The sequence below is a fragment of the Herpailurus yagouaroundi genome, unplaced genomic scaffold (assembly GCF_014898765.1).
Source record: "Herpailurus yagouaroundi ecotype Mexico unplaced genomic scaffold, PumYag 140, whole genome shotgun sequence".
Classification (NCBI taxonomy): domain Eukaryota; kingdom Metazoa; phylum Chordata; class Mammalia; order Carnivora; family Felidae; genus Herpailurus; species Herpailurus yagouaroundi.
The window spans coordinates 10,195,193-10,212,259 of record NW_024412395.1 but is presented as its reverse complement, the minus strand read 5'-3'; the positions used below and the strand labels follow the sequence as shown (position 1 = coordinate 10,212,259).

At 37.7% G+C, this 17,067-nt stretch overlaps 1 protein-coding gene across 6 annotated transcripts in view; it reads left to right on the top strand.

Annotated features, from left to right (window-relative positions):
* EPB41L5 (erythrocyte membrane protein band 4.1 like 5) overlaps positions 1-17,067 on the top strand; it is a 149,897-nt gene that overhangs the window by 94,529 nt on the left and 38,301 nt on the right. For all 6 annotated transcript variants that reach the window (XM_040474821.1, XM_040474818.1, XM_040474817.1 and 3 more), the window contains exons 17-18: positions 8,178-8,341; positions 11,546-11,643. In XM_040474821.1, the coding sequence (XP_040330755.1) occupies positions 8,178-8,341; positions 11,546-11,643 (262 nt within the window). The remainder of the gene's footprint in view (positions 1-8,177; positions 8,342-11,545; positions 11,644-17,067) is intronic.

The window sequence follows — 17,067 nt, the reverse complement described above, 5'->3', positions numbered from 1 at the left end:
TACTGATCTTGTGTCTTGCAACTTGGCTGAACTAGATGATTTCTAAGTTTCTTTTTTTAGTTGTATTCTATTATGATTTTTTTATTTTAGAGAGCATGAGTGGGGGAGAGGGGCAGGGTGGGGGGGGGGAGAGAGAGAATCTTAAGCAGGCTCCATGCTCAACACAGAGCCCAACACAATCCCATGACCCTGAGATCATGATCTAAGCTGAAATCAGGAGTCAGATGCTCAACCGACTGAGCCACCCAGGCACTCCAATAATTTCTAAATTCTGAGTTTGGCTAAGGTGTTTTTTTTTTTTTTTTTTAGGACATTTTTACTTATAAAATTCATTTATTGTAAGTGTACAATTCCATCTTTAGAAATGTATAGAACTGTACAGTCATCACCACAATCTGTTTTAAAATGTTTTCATCATCCCAAAAAGTTCTCTTGTGCTGGTTTAAACTTAAGTAATGCTCCTGCCCTCCCGCTCTCCCAGGCAACCACTCATCTATTTTCAGTTTCTTTGATTGCCCTTTCTAGACACTTCATATAAATGGAATTATACAATATGCAGGGGTGTATGTCTGGCTTTTTTCACCTAGCATAATGTTTTTGAGGTTCATGATCCTAGTCTGTTTTTTTTAACTGCCGACTACTAGTCGTATATATATATCCATTGTATGGATATACACATTTTGTCTGTCTCTTCACCAGTTGGTGGGAATTTGGATTGTTTTTATGTTTGGGCTACTATGAGTAATGTTATGTATGTTTCTGTAAATGTATTTGTGCATACAATAAGGTATCATTTCTCTTGTATAGACTTCTAGGAGGAAAATTGCTAGGTTGTATGGTAAATTTACATGTTAACTTCTCGAGGGTTGGCAAACTGTTTTCTAGAGTGGAAATGAATGAGGGTTCCAGTGTCTCTACATCCTGATAGTTATTTTGTCTTTTTGATTATATTTACTGTACTGAGTGAATGAATAGTGGTATCTCATTGTGGTTTTCATTAACATTTTTCTGAGGGCTTGTGATACTGAGCATCTTTTCATGCACTTATCAGCTATTTATATATTGTCTCTGGAGAAATGTCTGTTCAACCTTTTGCCCATTTTTATATGGTTTGTCTTTTTATTATTAAGAGTTCTTTGTATGTTTTGTATACTCGTCCCTTATCAGATACATGATTTGCAACAATTTTCTCCTAATCTGTGACTTCTCTTTTCACTTTCATAGTGTCTTTTGAAACTCAGACATTTTATTATGATAAAGTTCAGTTTATCAAATTTTTATTTTATACATTGTACCTTTGGTATCCTATCCTAATAACGTTTTGCCAATCCAAAGTCACAGATACTTTTCCCCTGTGTTTTCTTCAAATATTTACAGTTTTAGCTCCTAATGCTTAAGTCTGTCATCCATTTTAATTTAATTTTTACGTATCTTGTAAGGGAAAGGTCTAACTTCATATATTTGCATGTATATCTAGTTGTCTTGGCACCTTTTTTTTTTGGAAAATATTCTTTTCTCCATTGATTTGTGTTGATAAAAACCATAAATGTAAGAAATTCTGAACTCTTTCTTGATTTACATGTCTGTCTTTGTGTCAGTACCATACTGTCTTCATTATTGTGACTTACAGTAAGTTTTAAAATCAGGGGCGCCAGGGTGGCGCAGTCGGTGAAGCGTCCGACTTCAGCCAGGTCACGATCTCGCGGTCCGTGAGTTTGAGCCCCGCGTCAGGCTCTGGGCTGATGGCTCAGAGCCTGGAGCCTGTTTCTGATTCTCTGTCTCCCTCTCTCTCTGCCCCTCCCCCGTTCATGCTCTGTCTCTCTCTGTCCCAAAAATAAATAAACGTTGAAAAAAAAATTAAAAAAAAAATAAATAAAATAAAATAAAATCAGATGGTGTATATCCTCCCAACTTTTGTTATTTTTTTTTCAAAATGGTTTTGGCTATTCTAGCTTCGAACTTTCATACAAATTTTAGGATTGGCTTTTCAATTTCTAGAAAAAAAACCCTGCTGGAATTAGACAGTGAATGCATTAAATTTGTAGATTAGTTTGGAAAGATTTGCCAATATTAAGTGTTCCAATATTGACAATAGTAAATGTCCTGATCTCTGAGTATGAAATGTCTTTTCATTTACTTAGATCACCATTAATTTACGTGTAAATTCTTTAAGTGTACATGTCCTGCCTGTCCTTTATTAAGTTTATTCCTAAGTTTTTATTCTTTATATTATGAATAGAGTTTTAATTTCAATTTCCTGTTGTTCATTGCTTAGTATATAGGTATACTTGATTTTGTATGTTGATTTTGTATCTAGCAACTTTGCTGAACTCATTTATTACTTTCTAGGATTTGAGGACAAATAGAATTCGAAGACAAATAGGATTCTATGATCTACCTGTAAAAACCTCCTTCTTTTTACTTCTTCCTTTCCATTATGGGTGTCCTTGGTTTATTTTTCTGTCCTTTTCCTTTTTTCTCTCCCCCGTACTACATTAGCTAGAACCTGTAGTATAGTGTTGAATAGCAGTGGCAACAATGGACAGCCTTGTCTTACTTCATTTTTACAGGAGAAAGCATTCATTCATTCATCATTAAATGTGATGTTAGCTCTTGGTATTTTGTAAATATCCTTATCAGATTAAGGATATTCTTATCCATTCCCGAGTTAACATCACATTTAATGATGAATGAATGAATGCTTTCTCCTGTGAATCGTATTGAATTTTGTCAAATGCTTTTCTGCATCTATTGAGGTGATCGTATGGTTTTCTTCTGTTAATATGGTATATTACCTTAATTGATTTTAGAATGTTAAGCCAAGTTTGCATACTTTGGGTAAATCCCACTTGGTGATGGTGGCCAATCCTTTTGATCTCTTGCTTAATTTCTTGTTATGTCTTTGGTATGGCTCAGTATCAGGGTAGTAATGGCTTCATAGAGTGAGTCAGAGAATACTGCCTCCTCCTCTATTTCTGAAATAGTTTGTTGAAGATTGGCATTATGTCTTCTTTTAAATATTTGGTAGAATTTACCAGTGAAGTCATTTGGGCCTGATTTTTTTCTTTGTGAGGTTTTTAATTACTAATTCAATTTCTTATATGTGTCTATTCAGATTTTTCTGTTTCTTCTGGAGTGCACTTTGGTAGTTTCTGTCTTTCAAGGAGTTTTTTCATATCATCTGAGTTGTTGAACTTATTGGCATAAAGTTCATAATGTTCCCTTATACCATTTTATTATGTATATATATTTTTAAAGTTAAGATCTGTGGCCAATGGGGGACTTGAATTCACAACTCCACGATCAAGAGCCACATGCTCCACTGACTGAGCCAGCCAGGCACCCCTCTTCTACCATTTTAATATCTGTAGGATCTATAGTGATGTCACCCTTCTCATTCATGATATTGGTAAATACGTATTCTTTTTTTCCTTATCACTTTAGCTAAAAGTTAACAATTCTGTTGAGCTTCTCAAAGAACTAGCTCTTGGTTGAATTCATTTTCTCTATTGTTTTCTCCCTTTGATCTTTATTATTTTCTACCCTCCTCTTACTTTGCATTTAATTTGTTCTTCTCTTTGCAGTTCATTAAAGTATAAGCTTAGGTCACTGATTTGAGAACTTTCTTCTTTTATATAGATATTTAGTCCTTTAAATATTCCTTTAAGTACTACTTTAGTGGTATCCTACACATTTGAATATGTTGTGCTTCCATTTTTGTTTAGTTCAAGATACTTTTCTGATTTTCTTTTTGGTATCTTTTTTGAGCCATTGGTTATTTAGAAGTTCCTTAAATGGTTTCCAAATATTTGAAGATTTCCCAAGGATCTTTCTGTTTTGGATTTCTAATTTAATTCTGTTCTGGTCAAAGAACACACATATTTAATATGACTTGAATCCTTTTGAATTTATTGAGTCTTGTTTTATGGCTTTAGTGGTAATTCTTTTTTTTTTTTTAATGTTTATTTTTGAGAGAGAGAGAGAGAGAGAGAGAGAGAGAGAGAGAGAGAATGAATGAATGGAAGAGGGACAGAGAGAGAGGGAGACACAGAATCCAAAGCAGGTTTCAGATCCAAGCTGTCAGCATAGAGCCCGATGTGGGGCTTAAACTCACGAACCACGAGGTCATGATGCTAAATTGACTATGCCTCCCAGGCATCCCTCTTACTGGTTATTCTATGCGCACTTAAGAAAAATGTGTATTTTGGTGTTTTGAGTGTAGTATTCTATAAATGTCAATTAGGTAAAGTTGTGGTTAGTGTTGTTCAAGTCTACCTTGCTGATATTCTAACTGGTTGTTCTATCAGTTATTGAAAGGGGGTATTGAAATCTCCAGTCATAATTATTGATCTGTGCATTACTCTTTGTAGTTCTTTCAGTTTTGACTTCATATATTTTGAAGCTCTGTCATTAAGTTCATAAATATTTAGTATCGTTCTCTTGACTAAATGACTCCTTTATCCTGATAAAGTGATCATCTTCATTTTAGGTACTCACTCTTCTTTGTTCTGAACTGTATACTCTGATATCAATATATTCAGTCAGACTTTCTTGTGACTAGTGTTAGCTTGATATATATCTTCTATCTTTTTTATCTTTTTATTTTTAATCTCTTTGTTTATATTTAAATTGTTTAGATAGGCAGTATCTAAATCTAAATCTAAAATTTTTAGATTGTCAGTATCCAATCTAAAATTGGATTTCACTTTTTTAATCTTCACTGACAATCTCTACATTTAAAAATTAGTGTTAGGTCATTTACATGTATTGTGATTATTGCTGCGATTAAGTTTGAGTCTGTCATCTTTGTTATTTATTTTCTGTTTGTCCCATGTTTCTTGTTTCTTCTTTCTGCCTTCTTTTTCATTAATCAGGTATTTTTAAAAATTTTTATTTATGTCTTTTCTTCAGTCCTTAGCTGTAAGGTAAGCTGTACAGTCCTTAGCTGTAATTCTTTCTGTCTTTGTTTTGTGTTGTTTTTACCGTAATGGTTGCTTTAGCATATACAACTTACCAGTCTACATTTAAGGGATATTATACCATAAGAACCTTACTATAGGTAGGGTACTTGTATTTCTGTCCCCTAGGCTTTTTATTATCATTTGTCAAGCATTTTACTATTATGTATATTATAAATTCCATAATACATTTTTCATTTTACTTCTGCCTATAGGTCTTCCTTTAATGTTCTTTTAGTGCAGGTCTTTTGGTCATGAATTCTTTTGTGTGAATATGGTGTTTTTACTTTGACTTTTTTTTTTTAAACCGCTTTATTAAGATATAATTCACATACTATATACCATTCACCCATTTAAAGTGAACATTCAAGGGCATCTGAATGGCTCTGTTGGTTAAGTATCCAACTCTTGATCTTGGCTCAGGTCAGGATCTCATGATTGTGAGATTGAGCCCTGCATCCAGCTCAACACAGAGCTCCGTGCTGAGACTGCTTGGGATTCCCTCTCTCTCTCCCTTTCTTTCTGGCCCTCTCCTGCTCAATTCTCTCTCATGTGCATGTTTGCGCGCGCTCTCTCTCTCTCAAAATAAACAAACACACAAAAAAGAAAATCTTTCTTTAAAAAAAAACAGTGTTTTTAATACCTCCGTAGGATTTTATAGCCTTTATCACAGTTTTATTTTGGGACATTTTTGTCCCCCTAAAAGAAACCCCATACCCTTTAGCAGTTGTTCTGATCAGTTCCTATTCACTCTCATGTTCGGGAGAGATCCCCTACCCTTAATACCACAAGATGACTGAGAATACAACATCCAACATGGGACAGATGAGATAGCAATGTATTAGTTACATATACTCACAGCTCAACGGAGGGGAAAACCTCACAACATACAGGGCCACATGGGTGTTGTACTTGGGATCAAAGTGAACAAACATGGGCTGTGGGAGGCAGCCTTTATAGTAACATGAGGATGAGGTGACCCCTGGTGCCCCCTAGAAGGTGTGATTACTTGTTCAAATAATTTCATAGGCTGGCAGGGAAGTAAAACTCATTAAGTTAAACACCAAGTAGAATGTAGCTAGTACAGCTGCATGGGGAACTTTCTTTCTTTCTTTCTTTCTTTCTTTCTTTCTTTCTTTCTTTCTTTTCTTTTCTTTTCTTTCTTTTCTTTCTTTTCTTTCTTTTCTTTCTTAGATTTTATTTGAAGTAATCTTTATATTCAACATGGGCTTGAACTCAAACCCTGAGATCAAGAGTTACATGCTCTGCCAAGGGAGCCAGCCAGGTGCCCAAGCAACTTTTCCACAGGATGGGGTGGGGCACATATCTGGTTAAGAGTAGGGGAACTCATGGTTAGGCATTTGGAGCCCTGCGAGGCCCAATGTGTCAAGGCAGCAGTTAATATTGAATCTTAATTTCATGCCTTACACCACAGCAGTGAGTTTGCATTCCTCCCTGATCCCTCCTTCATCCCTTGACCACCACAAATCTGTTTTCTATCTTTATGGATATGCCTATTCTAGACATTTCATATAAGTGGACTCCTACCATAGATGGTATTTTGTTTCTGAATTTTTCCCCTTAACATCAGGTTTTCAAGGGTCATCGTGTTGTACCATCGATCAGTACTTCACACCTTTGTATTGCTGATTAGTATTCCATTCTGTGGCTGTATTACTTCTTATTTATCCATTCTTCAGTTGACGGGCATTTAGTTGTTTCCACTTTTTGGCTGTTAGGAATAACGCTGCCCTGAACATTTGTGTACAATTTTTGTGTGGATGTGTGTTTTCGTTTTTCTTTGGTATATGCCTAACTTTTCCTTTGCTTTTTAAAGCTTTTTATGCTGGATGTAAAATTTGGGTTGGTAGGGGTTTTTTTTCCCTCTTTCAGTGATTTCAATATGTTCCCCTTCTGCCCTCTAGTTTGCATTGTTTCTGATGAGAAATCTGCTTTCATCTTTATCTTTATGCCTCTGACCACATAATGGCTTAGTCTGCTTTTAAGATTTTCTTTTTATCATTGGTTTTAAGTAGTTTGATTATAACATGCTCTGGTATAGTTTTCTTTATATTGCTTGTGTTCAGGGTTTGTTGAGATTCTTAGATCTCTGGGGGTTTACAGTTTTCATCAAATTTAGAAAGACTTCAGCTGTTATTTCTTTAACTATTTGTTTGGTCCCACTCCCACTTTGGGACTCCAATTATTCATAAAGTACACTGCTTGTCCCACAACTAACTGATACTCTTTTCTTTTTGGAGGGATTCTTTTTTCTCTGTGTTTTCCCTTTTTTATAATTTCTGTTGCTGTGCTTTCAAATTCAGTGCCTTTTCTAATTTCAAATCTCTTGTCAATCCCATTCAATATATTTTTCATCTCCGTTATCTCAAGAAGTTTGATTTGGGTCTTTTATATTTTCTAGGTCTCTGCTTAACTTTATGAACATAGAGTAGTTACAATAACTGTTTTAATGTCTTTCTCTGCGAATTCTAACATTAATTTCTATTGATTAACTATTCTGTTAAATTTGCAGTTTTTTTTTTGGTAATCTTTCAGTGGATGCCTGATATTGTGAAATTTACTTTGTTGGATGCTAGATAATTTTATTTTCTTGTAAATCTTCTTGAGCTTTATTTTGGGATGCAATTGTTACTTGGAAACAATATGAGCATTTCAGGTCTTATTTTTATGATATGATATGTTAGGTGGGTCCATTGCCATGCCCAGTGTGGGTTGATTATTCTTCACTACTGAGGCAAGACCTTTCTGAGTATTCAGTACCCTGTGAATTATGTGTTTTACAGTCTGTGGAAGTAGGCCCTGTAGCCCATAGTGAGCCTCGTCTTCTCAGCTTAGGTCCTCCATGCCCAGTCTCATTTCACCTCTGCACCACTGCATGGGAATTCTCTCAAGGCCATCATAGAGTTTACCATCTTTGTTTTCTAAATCGCCTGTGTTATCTGATGCCGAAATATCTTAAAAATAGTTTCTTTTCTTCTCCTTCAGTTATTTTGGGGTATGGGGAGGGGGGGTGCTAAATCTAGTCCCTTTTATGCCATTTTTGGCTGGAAGAGAAGTCTGCCCAAAAGGTTTTGACAGATGACTAAATCAGTTGGGATATGAACTCTTACATGGATTTGTTTTCATAGGATATTTTTGTTAGTATTTAAATTCATGATAAATTTCTTGATCTAAGTTAGTTTTCTTTCACCCTTACAGCTTGCCTCTGAATATTGATTTGCTAGATAGTCCAGACTTAATGGAAACAACCATTGATGATCTAATTGGGGCACCTGGCACTCTGGAAACACCCCAAGTGCCAGATGAAGTTAACACAGTCACCGGGCAAACTGGATTAGAGGAACCTAAAGAGGAGTGCGAGAGTAAGTAAATGTTCTGTATAACATCAAGGACAACTTTTTATTTTACATCCCTTTGAAGTGAGCTATTTAAATCAGTTCCTTCAAGAATGTTTTATGCAATAGTTGAATTTTAAAATTTAAGGAAGAATAGTTGTGCCTTCTTGCCTGTTTTTGGCTTAAGGGTCCTTTGAAATTGTTAAGATTACATAATTGGGACAATTAAACATTTGTGTCATTTGGGGCGCCTGGGTGTTTCAGTCGGTTGAGTGTCCAGCTTCGGCTCAGGTCATGATCTCACAGTCCGTGAGATCGAGCCCCGCGTTGGGCTCGGTGCTGACAGTGCAGAGCCTGGAACCTGCTTCCGATTCTGTGTCTCCCTCTCTCTCTGCCCCTCCCCTGCTCATGCTCTGCCTCTCTCTGTCTCAAAAATAAATAAAAACATTAAAAAAAAAAATTAAACATTTGTGTCATTTATAAGTCATTAAACATTCATGAATTTTCTTTTTTCTTTTTAATGTTTATTTATCTTTGGAGAGAGAGAGACAGCACAAGCGGGGAGGGTGGGGGGGAGGTGGTGGAGGCGGACAGAGAGAGAGGGAGACACAGAATCCAAAGCAGGCTCCAGACTCTGAGCTGCCAGCACAGAGCTTGACGCAGGGTTTGAACTCGTGAACTGAGAGATCATGACCTGAGCTGAAGTCAGCACCTTAACCGACTGAGTCACCCAGGAACCCTAAGCATTCATGAGTTCTCAAACTTGCTTTTTTTACTTTGTTTCTTAAGTGGAAATTAAGAGAAAATTTCCTTAAAGATTTCCTATAACACAGGATTTAATAGATGTTCGGACATTCCATTAGCTCCTAGGAAGTATTTTGTTACTAATGAGGACTGTTGTTCCAGACCCACAAAAATAAATAATCCAGGAAGAGTGCTGCTTAACTTTTTAAAAGTTAAGATACCTAACAGGAAGTGAGCCCCTCATTACAGAAGGTATTCAAACAGAGCTTAAGTGATGTTGAAGTTGTGACAGAAGAAATTCTTGTGTAGCATGGGGGTTTCATTAATAAGACTTACTGAGTTCACATTTATAACGTGTTCAGAGTCACTCAATGAAAATAGAGTGTTTTGATATTAGGAATTAAGGTTTTATAATCTTGGTATCCAATTTATTCTGTATTTTCTTTTGGCTATAATATCAAAATCCTGATTCACATAGGTAAGTAGCTATACATGGTAACTTTTTTAAAAACATCTTATGCTGTAATTTTAGGATGTTCCTCAGACAAACAGAAGTAGCACAAGAAGCTTTATTTCAGCCAGAACCCCCCCCCCCCAGAACCCAATTTTGGGGGTATTAAGTTATCAGCATAAGCTAAAGTATTTGTGGTCTCAACATCATCATGTTTAAAATTTAGTATCGCATAAAGAAGCGTTAAGAAAACCAGGAGATGGCAATTAAAGTACATAAACGAAAATGGAGGATTTGGGGAAGATTAGTGTTGAATTTGTGATTTTGTACGTTAAAATTACTGGAAAAGTTTTAAGAACTGCCAGTACTGGAAAACTATCTCTGGAAATTCTGTTATCATCGTACTAGGATCAGCTCTGGGAATCAGTATTCCTTAAAAGCTCCCTATCTGGTTTTAATGTATAGCCATGGGAGGGATCCATTGAGTTAATGAATGGACACTTTATAAGATCCCTTTGACGAGGAGAAAATGATTTCATAGTTTTTCCCTCCCTTCTACCTAATTAAATAGAAATTACTAGGCATGGGGCGCCTGGGTGGCTTAGTTGGTTGAGCATCCGACTTCAGCTCAGGTCATGGTCTTGCAGTTCGTGAGTTCAAGCCCCGCATTGGGTTCTGTGCTAACAAACAGCTCAGAGCCTGGAGCCTGCTTCAGATTCTGTATCTCTGTCTCTCTGTCCCTCCCCTGCTCATGCTCTGCCTCTCTCTGTCTCTCAAAAATAAGTAAATGTTAAAATTAAAAAAAAAAAATTACTAGGCATTCAACAGCTTGCTTTATCACGAGACTGTGTGAAAATTCAAACTCATACCAGATTAGTCCCTGCAAAATAAGATTATTACAGAGTGGCTAATTTAAATAGAGTTTGTTTAAAGGTGAATTGTGTTTAATATATTATCTTTTCAGTGGTTAGAGAACTTTATTTGTAATGTGTTTTGCAGCTAGGTGGAACATAAGAGAGACAAAAGGCTTTTCCTGCATTGCACCTGTGTTATCAATACATAATATGTTGTATCAGTCAGTGAATAAATGTATGTCCTCCATCTGTTTGCTTCATAAAAGTATAGTTTTAGGCAGCGTATAGTCAGGGCCGAGGAAAGAAAGTGGCAAGGCAAAGTACTGAGGTCAGCAGGAGGAGCTTGGGTTGTGGTTGTGGAAGGATCGTGTCACAGGTGTTCTCTGCCTTTTCTTCAGATATTTTGGCTGGTAAGCCTTCTGAACTGCACATGCTCTTGAGATTCCATATCCAGTGGCTTTCTAGGAGTACTGTAGATACAGGGCAATGTTCCTGTTTGAGTTAACTTTTAAAGGCCAACTGGGACTCAGTTATCCACACTTTTAAAAAAAAAATTTTTTTTTAACATTTACTCATTTTTGAGAGACCGAGAGAGACAGAGTGCAAGTGGGGGAGGGGCAGAGAGAGAGAGGGAAACACAGAATCTAAAGCAGGCTCCAGGCTCCGAGCTGTTAGCACAGGGCCTAACACGGGGCTTGAACCCACGAACCATGAGATCATGACCTGAGCCGAAGTTGGATGCTTAACCAACGGAGCCACCCAGACTCCCCAACATGCTCTTTTTTTTTTTTTTTTTTTTTTAAATGTTCATTTTTAAGACAGAGCACGAGCGGGGGAGAGGCAGAGAGAGAAGGAGACACAGAATCCGAAGTGGGCTCCAGACTCTGAGCTGTCACCACAGAGCCCGATGAGGGTGGGGCTTGAACCCACAAACTACAAGATCATGACCTGAGCCAAAGTTGGATGCTTAACTGACTGAGCTACCCAGGCGCCCCTGTTTGGGTTAACTTTTAAATTAATAGTTATCTGGTTCTAGAAAGAAAATGTATTTATTCTGTGGTCATCTGGATTATTCCATTTAATTTGTGGTAACTGGTATTGGGGAAAAAAACTTAAGTGTATTACCTCACACAGCTGTGACAGATTGACAGACTAAGGGGCCATGTTGCCATTTTTTCCCAGCATTAAAAGATGCCTCAGAGAAGCTCAGACACCTTGAGTTGGAAAGCAGTCTATTGCCGTCCTCCCGTCCCAGCGTTGATGTCAACATCAACAACCAGGTATTCAGATTTCTCCCTCATATACCTGTACACATCTTCAGACCTTCTGGAAATCCCTGCTTTCCAAAGCTGATGCTTTCTCTCTTCTTTCGCTGGGGAATGTGTGTGTGTGGACTTCTTACAGTGGATCTCTTTAAAAAGCACACAGTTCATGTATGTTCTGGAGGAAAGGAAGAAACTTGGGCCATGATAGGAACTGTAAAGTCATCTCCTGAGTGTTTTTAAATTTTTTTTTTTTTTAACGTTTATTTATTTTTGAGACAGAGAGACAGAGCATGAACAGGGGAGGGGCAGAGAGAGAGGGAGACACAGAATCCGAAACAGGCTCCAGGCTCCGAGCGGTCAGCACAGAGCCCGACGCGGGGCTCGAACTCACGGACCGTGAGATCATGACCTGAGCCGAAGTCGGACACTTAACCGACCAAGCCACCCAGGCGCCCCTCCTGAGTGTTTTTAAACACACATGCCAAGTGTTGTGGTTGCTTTAAACTTGTTCTTTTGATTCAGCCCATCCTCTTTCTAATTCTATTCAATGGGTTGTGCTATAGTTGAAGAACCAGTTGAAAGTCTTTCAGAATTACAGAAGGATTTGTTCAAATGGGAGCTGCTCTGTCCTATAAACAAGGAAGAGAATGGAACTTGAGGTGCTTCAGCTTTGTCCTTCATAACTTTTACCACCCTGTGCCCTTGGAGTTTTAGGTGTGAGGTGGGGGGTGCATCCCAATTTAACATATTAAACTTTAGTTCATTGTTTGAGTGTAATTTAAAAATTTTCTTAAATAACTTATAGAGATAATTAAAAATAGATCAGATGAGGTAAAAATAATTTACTGTGTCAGCTACTAGGTGTCCCTACTAAATGGAAGAGTAAATTTTAGATAATGATCTGGAGACACCCTTTTTTCCATATATAGACAACAGATAACAAGGATCTGTTGAATTAATTTTGTTTTGGTTTTAAAGAGGAAAAGGGACCAGCTGATTTGTAGTGTTCTTTCATCCTTGGATAACTAGCTGGAATTTCTTCAGAGACCAGTATAACAGAAGAGAGTGATTTTCTTCTTTCTTGTCATTGTTCAAGCTATCTTTTTGAATCCAACTTGGTTTTCTTTTTCCTTTTTCTGTTTTTGCTTAGGAATGTCTTTTACAAGCTGATTAAATTCCAGAAAGGCTTTCATTTTCTTGACCCCTCAGTATTTTTCAATTATATTGATCTGTTTGCTTTCATATCGTCCGTTGTTTTTACTATCTCTATAGGTAGGGGAATGCAGGGTCAGAGACAGAGGGTTAATTGAAAGCTCTAGATGAAAGCTTTAGATGGTTAGCAATTAATTTGAGAAGAATTTAATGAAGGACTAGAATGAACCTGAAGGAGAATGATGAATCTTGCTGGGCATAGGGTGGGAGAAGAGGAATGATTGTTACACTGGAAGGGAGTTCATGCAAATCCACTGAATAGCAATGTGTTTCTTTTGTAAAATTCCCTGCATGTCTTATTATAATATCACTGAGCCTCCAAAGCAGAGAATCTGTTAAATTAATCTTGAAGACTTGAAGAACGAACAGGAGTGTGGGTTCAGGATAGGAAAGGGAGTGTAAGAGTAGGTTAGGTAAAGGACAGTGGCTGCCGTAAAGGAACATTGTGGGGTTCACATAGCTAGAAAAAATGATAGCTAATATTTAGTGAGATTAATCGATGCCAGGCAGGAATAACAAGAAAGAACTCAGTGTTGTATTAAAAAAAAAAAATAAGAGACCTCTTTATAACTAGAGTGCTGTATACAAGTTTGATTTCTGTTTTATATAGATGATACATTTTTAATCCAGTCTGATTTCTCTACCTTTATCATCAGTAGATCACGTTTTCTTAGGGAATGCAAATTAATCTTGATAAAAGCTTTACTAATTAAAGTAATCTTAGAATGAACAACCTGTAAATAAAATACATTATGGTAAAGCAAAGTACCAATTTTGGATGATTAGCTCTAAGAATTGTGGAACTGAGAAGCTGTAAGCCAGTGACAGAATGTTAGGCTCAGACTAGCACTACTGGCAGCAGAGTTGACTTCAAACTCATGTCTTGAGCACCCATTTTAGAGGGACCTCATGCCATGGGAGGCCTACATTACCCAGGATTGATGCAGTCCCTTGACACCCTGATACACTGTTGATTCAGTTCTACAAATGTGTTTATTGTTTACTTTCTGTAAGATAAACTAATAAGATGAAAGAAAACAGCTAAGAAATACAGTTTTTGGAAGGCAATATCAGGATCCATGAAGACTGACAGGCTGGAATGATGCACTATATATAAGAATATATGTTATAAATCTGAAAATACAGGATTGGGATAGAGAGGTAGAATATAACACAAGCATGTGTAAAAAAGTGTTTTAGGAATATGTAAATGTGGTTTGAAGTGTGACTGGCAGAACATCTCTGTTATATTAACCAAAAGGGTTTAAAAAGGGAGGTCCAAACATAGTATTATTATAGTCATTTCTGGGTAGCACTCTTCAAAACTGATTTAGGAAACTAAAGCAGTTTGAGAAGAGAAGGAACTAAATGGTGAAAGCTCTTAGAGCTAAGTTACAACTAAGGATCAGTAGTCTCAGGAAATAGCATTTTATTTAAAAAATTTTTTTTGACAGGGGGCGCCTGAGAGGCTCAGTCGGTTGAGCATCTGACTTCGGCTCACGTCATGATCTCTAGATTTGTGAGTTGGAGCCCCATGTCGGGCTCTGTGCTGACAGCTCAGAGCCTGGAACCTGCTTCAGATTCTATGTCTCCCTCTCTCTCTGCCCTCTGCATTCCTCCCCCATATGCACTCTGCCTCTCTCTGTCTCTCAACAATAAATAAACATTAAAAAAATTTATTTTTTAATTTTTTTAATGTTTATTTATTGTTGAGAGACAGAGACAGAGTGCAAGCAGGGGACAGAGAAAGAGGGAGACACAGGATCCGAAGCAGGCTCCAGGCTGTGAGCTGTCAGCACAGAGCCTGATGCAAGGCTTGAACTCCAAACCAGGATCATGACCTGAGCTGAAGTTGGACGCTTAACCGACTGAACCAATCAGGTGCCCCAGGAAGGGCATTTTAGATATCTGAAGAGGTATTATGTGAAAGAGGCATTAGTGTAACCTGTTTTAATAGCCTCCGAGAAGAGTTGAGGTCAGCGAGTATGTAAGAGGTGTGCAGGTGTCGCCTTGATATGAGAAACATTTTCTGGGGTACCTGGCTGGCTCATTCAGTGGGGTGTGTGACTCTTGATCTTGGGGTTGTGAGTTCAAGCCCCACATTGGATGTAGAAATTACTTAAAAATAAAATCTCTAACAAAAAAGAAAGGAAGGAGGGGAAAGAAAGAGAGAGGGAGAGAGAAAGAGAAGAAGGAAGGAAGGAGGGAGGGAGGGAGGAAGGAAGGAAGGAAGGAAGGAAGGAAGGAAGGAAGGAAGGAAGGAATCATTTCCTAACAGTAATTTCCCAAGAAAGCAGCACGTTCTTCAATGTGGGAAGTTCCTCAGGCAAAGATAAATTAACCACATTATGGGCTCTTTTGGTGGTTGGAGGAACTGATCATTCTGTCTGAGATGCTGTGATTAAGTGTCATTGTTGGGGTTCTTCCCTCTTTTTTGTACCTCCTCTTTTTAGAAATTTATTCACAGTTTCTGTGCTTGACCTATGTGTTTGAAGTCCTTTAGGGCTTATGCTGGATCAAGATCTATAGATTTTTCAAGTTACTTTCCTCCTCTTAATTACCTGAGGCAATTCCAAGATTTTCTTTATCTCCAGATTTCATTTTAGAAATCATTTTTTTCTTGTTCTTCAGTCAGCAAAAAAAGTGCTTAAAAAGGGGTGCCTGTCTGGCTCAGTTGGTGGAGTGTGCAACTCTTTATCTCAGAGTTGTGAATTCGAGCCCCGTGACAGGTGTACAGATTACTTAAAAATAAAATCTTCCAAAAAAATGCTTAAAGTAACAAAAGTTAAACTGCATTTATTAGTGAGGACAGGTGGCCTGATTAAGACATGCATGGCTGGGGCGCCTGGATGGCGCAGTCGGTTAAGCGTCCGACTTCAGCCAGGTCACGATCTCGCGGTCCGTGGGTTCGAGCCCCGCGTCGGGCTCTGGGCTGATGGCTCAGAGCCTGGAGCCTGTTTCCGATTCTGTGTCTCCCTCTCTCTCTGCCCCTCCCCCGTTCATGCTCTGTCTCTCTCTGTCCCAAAAATAAATAAACGTTGAAAAAAAAAAATTAAAAAAAAGACATGCATGGCCCATGGAGATTAAACTGAGGGTTATTGGAGGGGTTGTGGGAGGGAGGATGGGGTAAATGGGTAAGGGACACTAAGGAATCCACTCCTGAAATCACTGTTGCACTGTATGCTAACTAATTTGGATGTAAATTATAAAAAAAAAAAATTGAAAGAAAAGTATCAGAAAAAAAAAAGACATGCATGGCCTTTAGCAACTGGTCTTTTTTGGGAAAAGAATTAAAAGTAGGGCATGACAACTGTATTCTATTGACTAGGAATTGGCGGGCTATTTCCATGAAGGGTCAGATAGTAAGTATTTTAGTCTTGCCAACCATACTGTCTCTGTTACAACTACTCTGGCATTGCAGCACAAAAGCAACCACATAGGAATGAGCATGGCTGTGTTCCAGTAAATTTTATTTACAAAAGCAGGTGGTGGGCTAGATTTGACCTGTGAGTTATACTTTGCTGACCTCTTCTCCTGATAGTTAAGAATTTAATCTGCAACAGGTTGCCACCATATATGATTTGGAATAATCTGTCATTTTTACCCTTTTGATTTGCTTGTATCCAGACTTTAAAAAGGTATAACCAAGAACTATCTCAAAAGCCAAACTTGGCACACAGAATAAAACAAAACAGAAAAATGAATTTATTTTAAGGTTTCAGTCTGCAAGTCAGGGACCTGATGGCTGCAGGAGCAATGAGCCCTGAGTTGCTCATGCAGACGAATTGTTTATGTGTTCTAAAACTTCTAAATATAGAAGTTTTGTTTTTTTTTTTCTCCCAGCTGATTGATTACTTAGTGGTCCTGTTTTATTTGGATCAGGATAGCTGACTCAGGGGAACAGGGAAGTCCAGAGATGGTGTGAACTAGGTTGGCATTTAGAAGTTGTCTGGTTTTCTCTGCTGATTTCTGAGAAGAACTGTAAATTCTTGTCAGATTTCCTTCATGTACGTATGTTGATCATCTCCATTTTTATCCTTGACATAAGTGACACCATTTCACTTGCTTCTGCAAGTCATTACCTACCTACCTTTCTTTCTTTCTCTTTCTTTCTTTCTTTCTTTCTTTCTTTCTTTCTTTCTTTCTTTCTTTCTTTCTTTCTTTCTTTTTCTTCCTTCCTTCCTTCCTTCCTTCCTTCCTTCCTTCCTTCCTTCCTTCCTTCCTTCC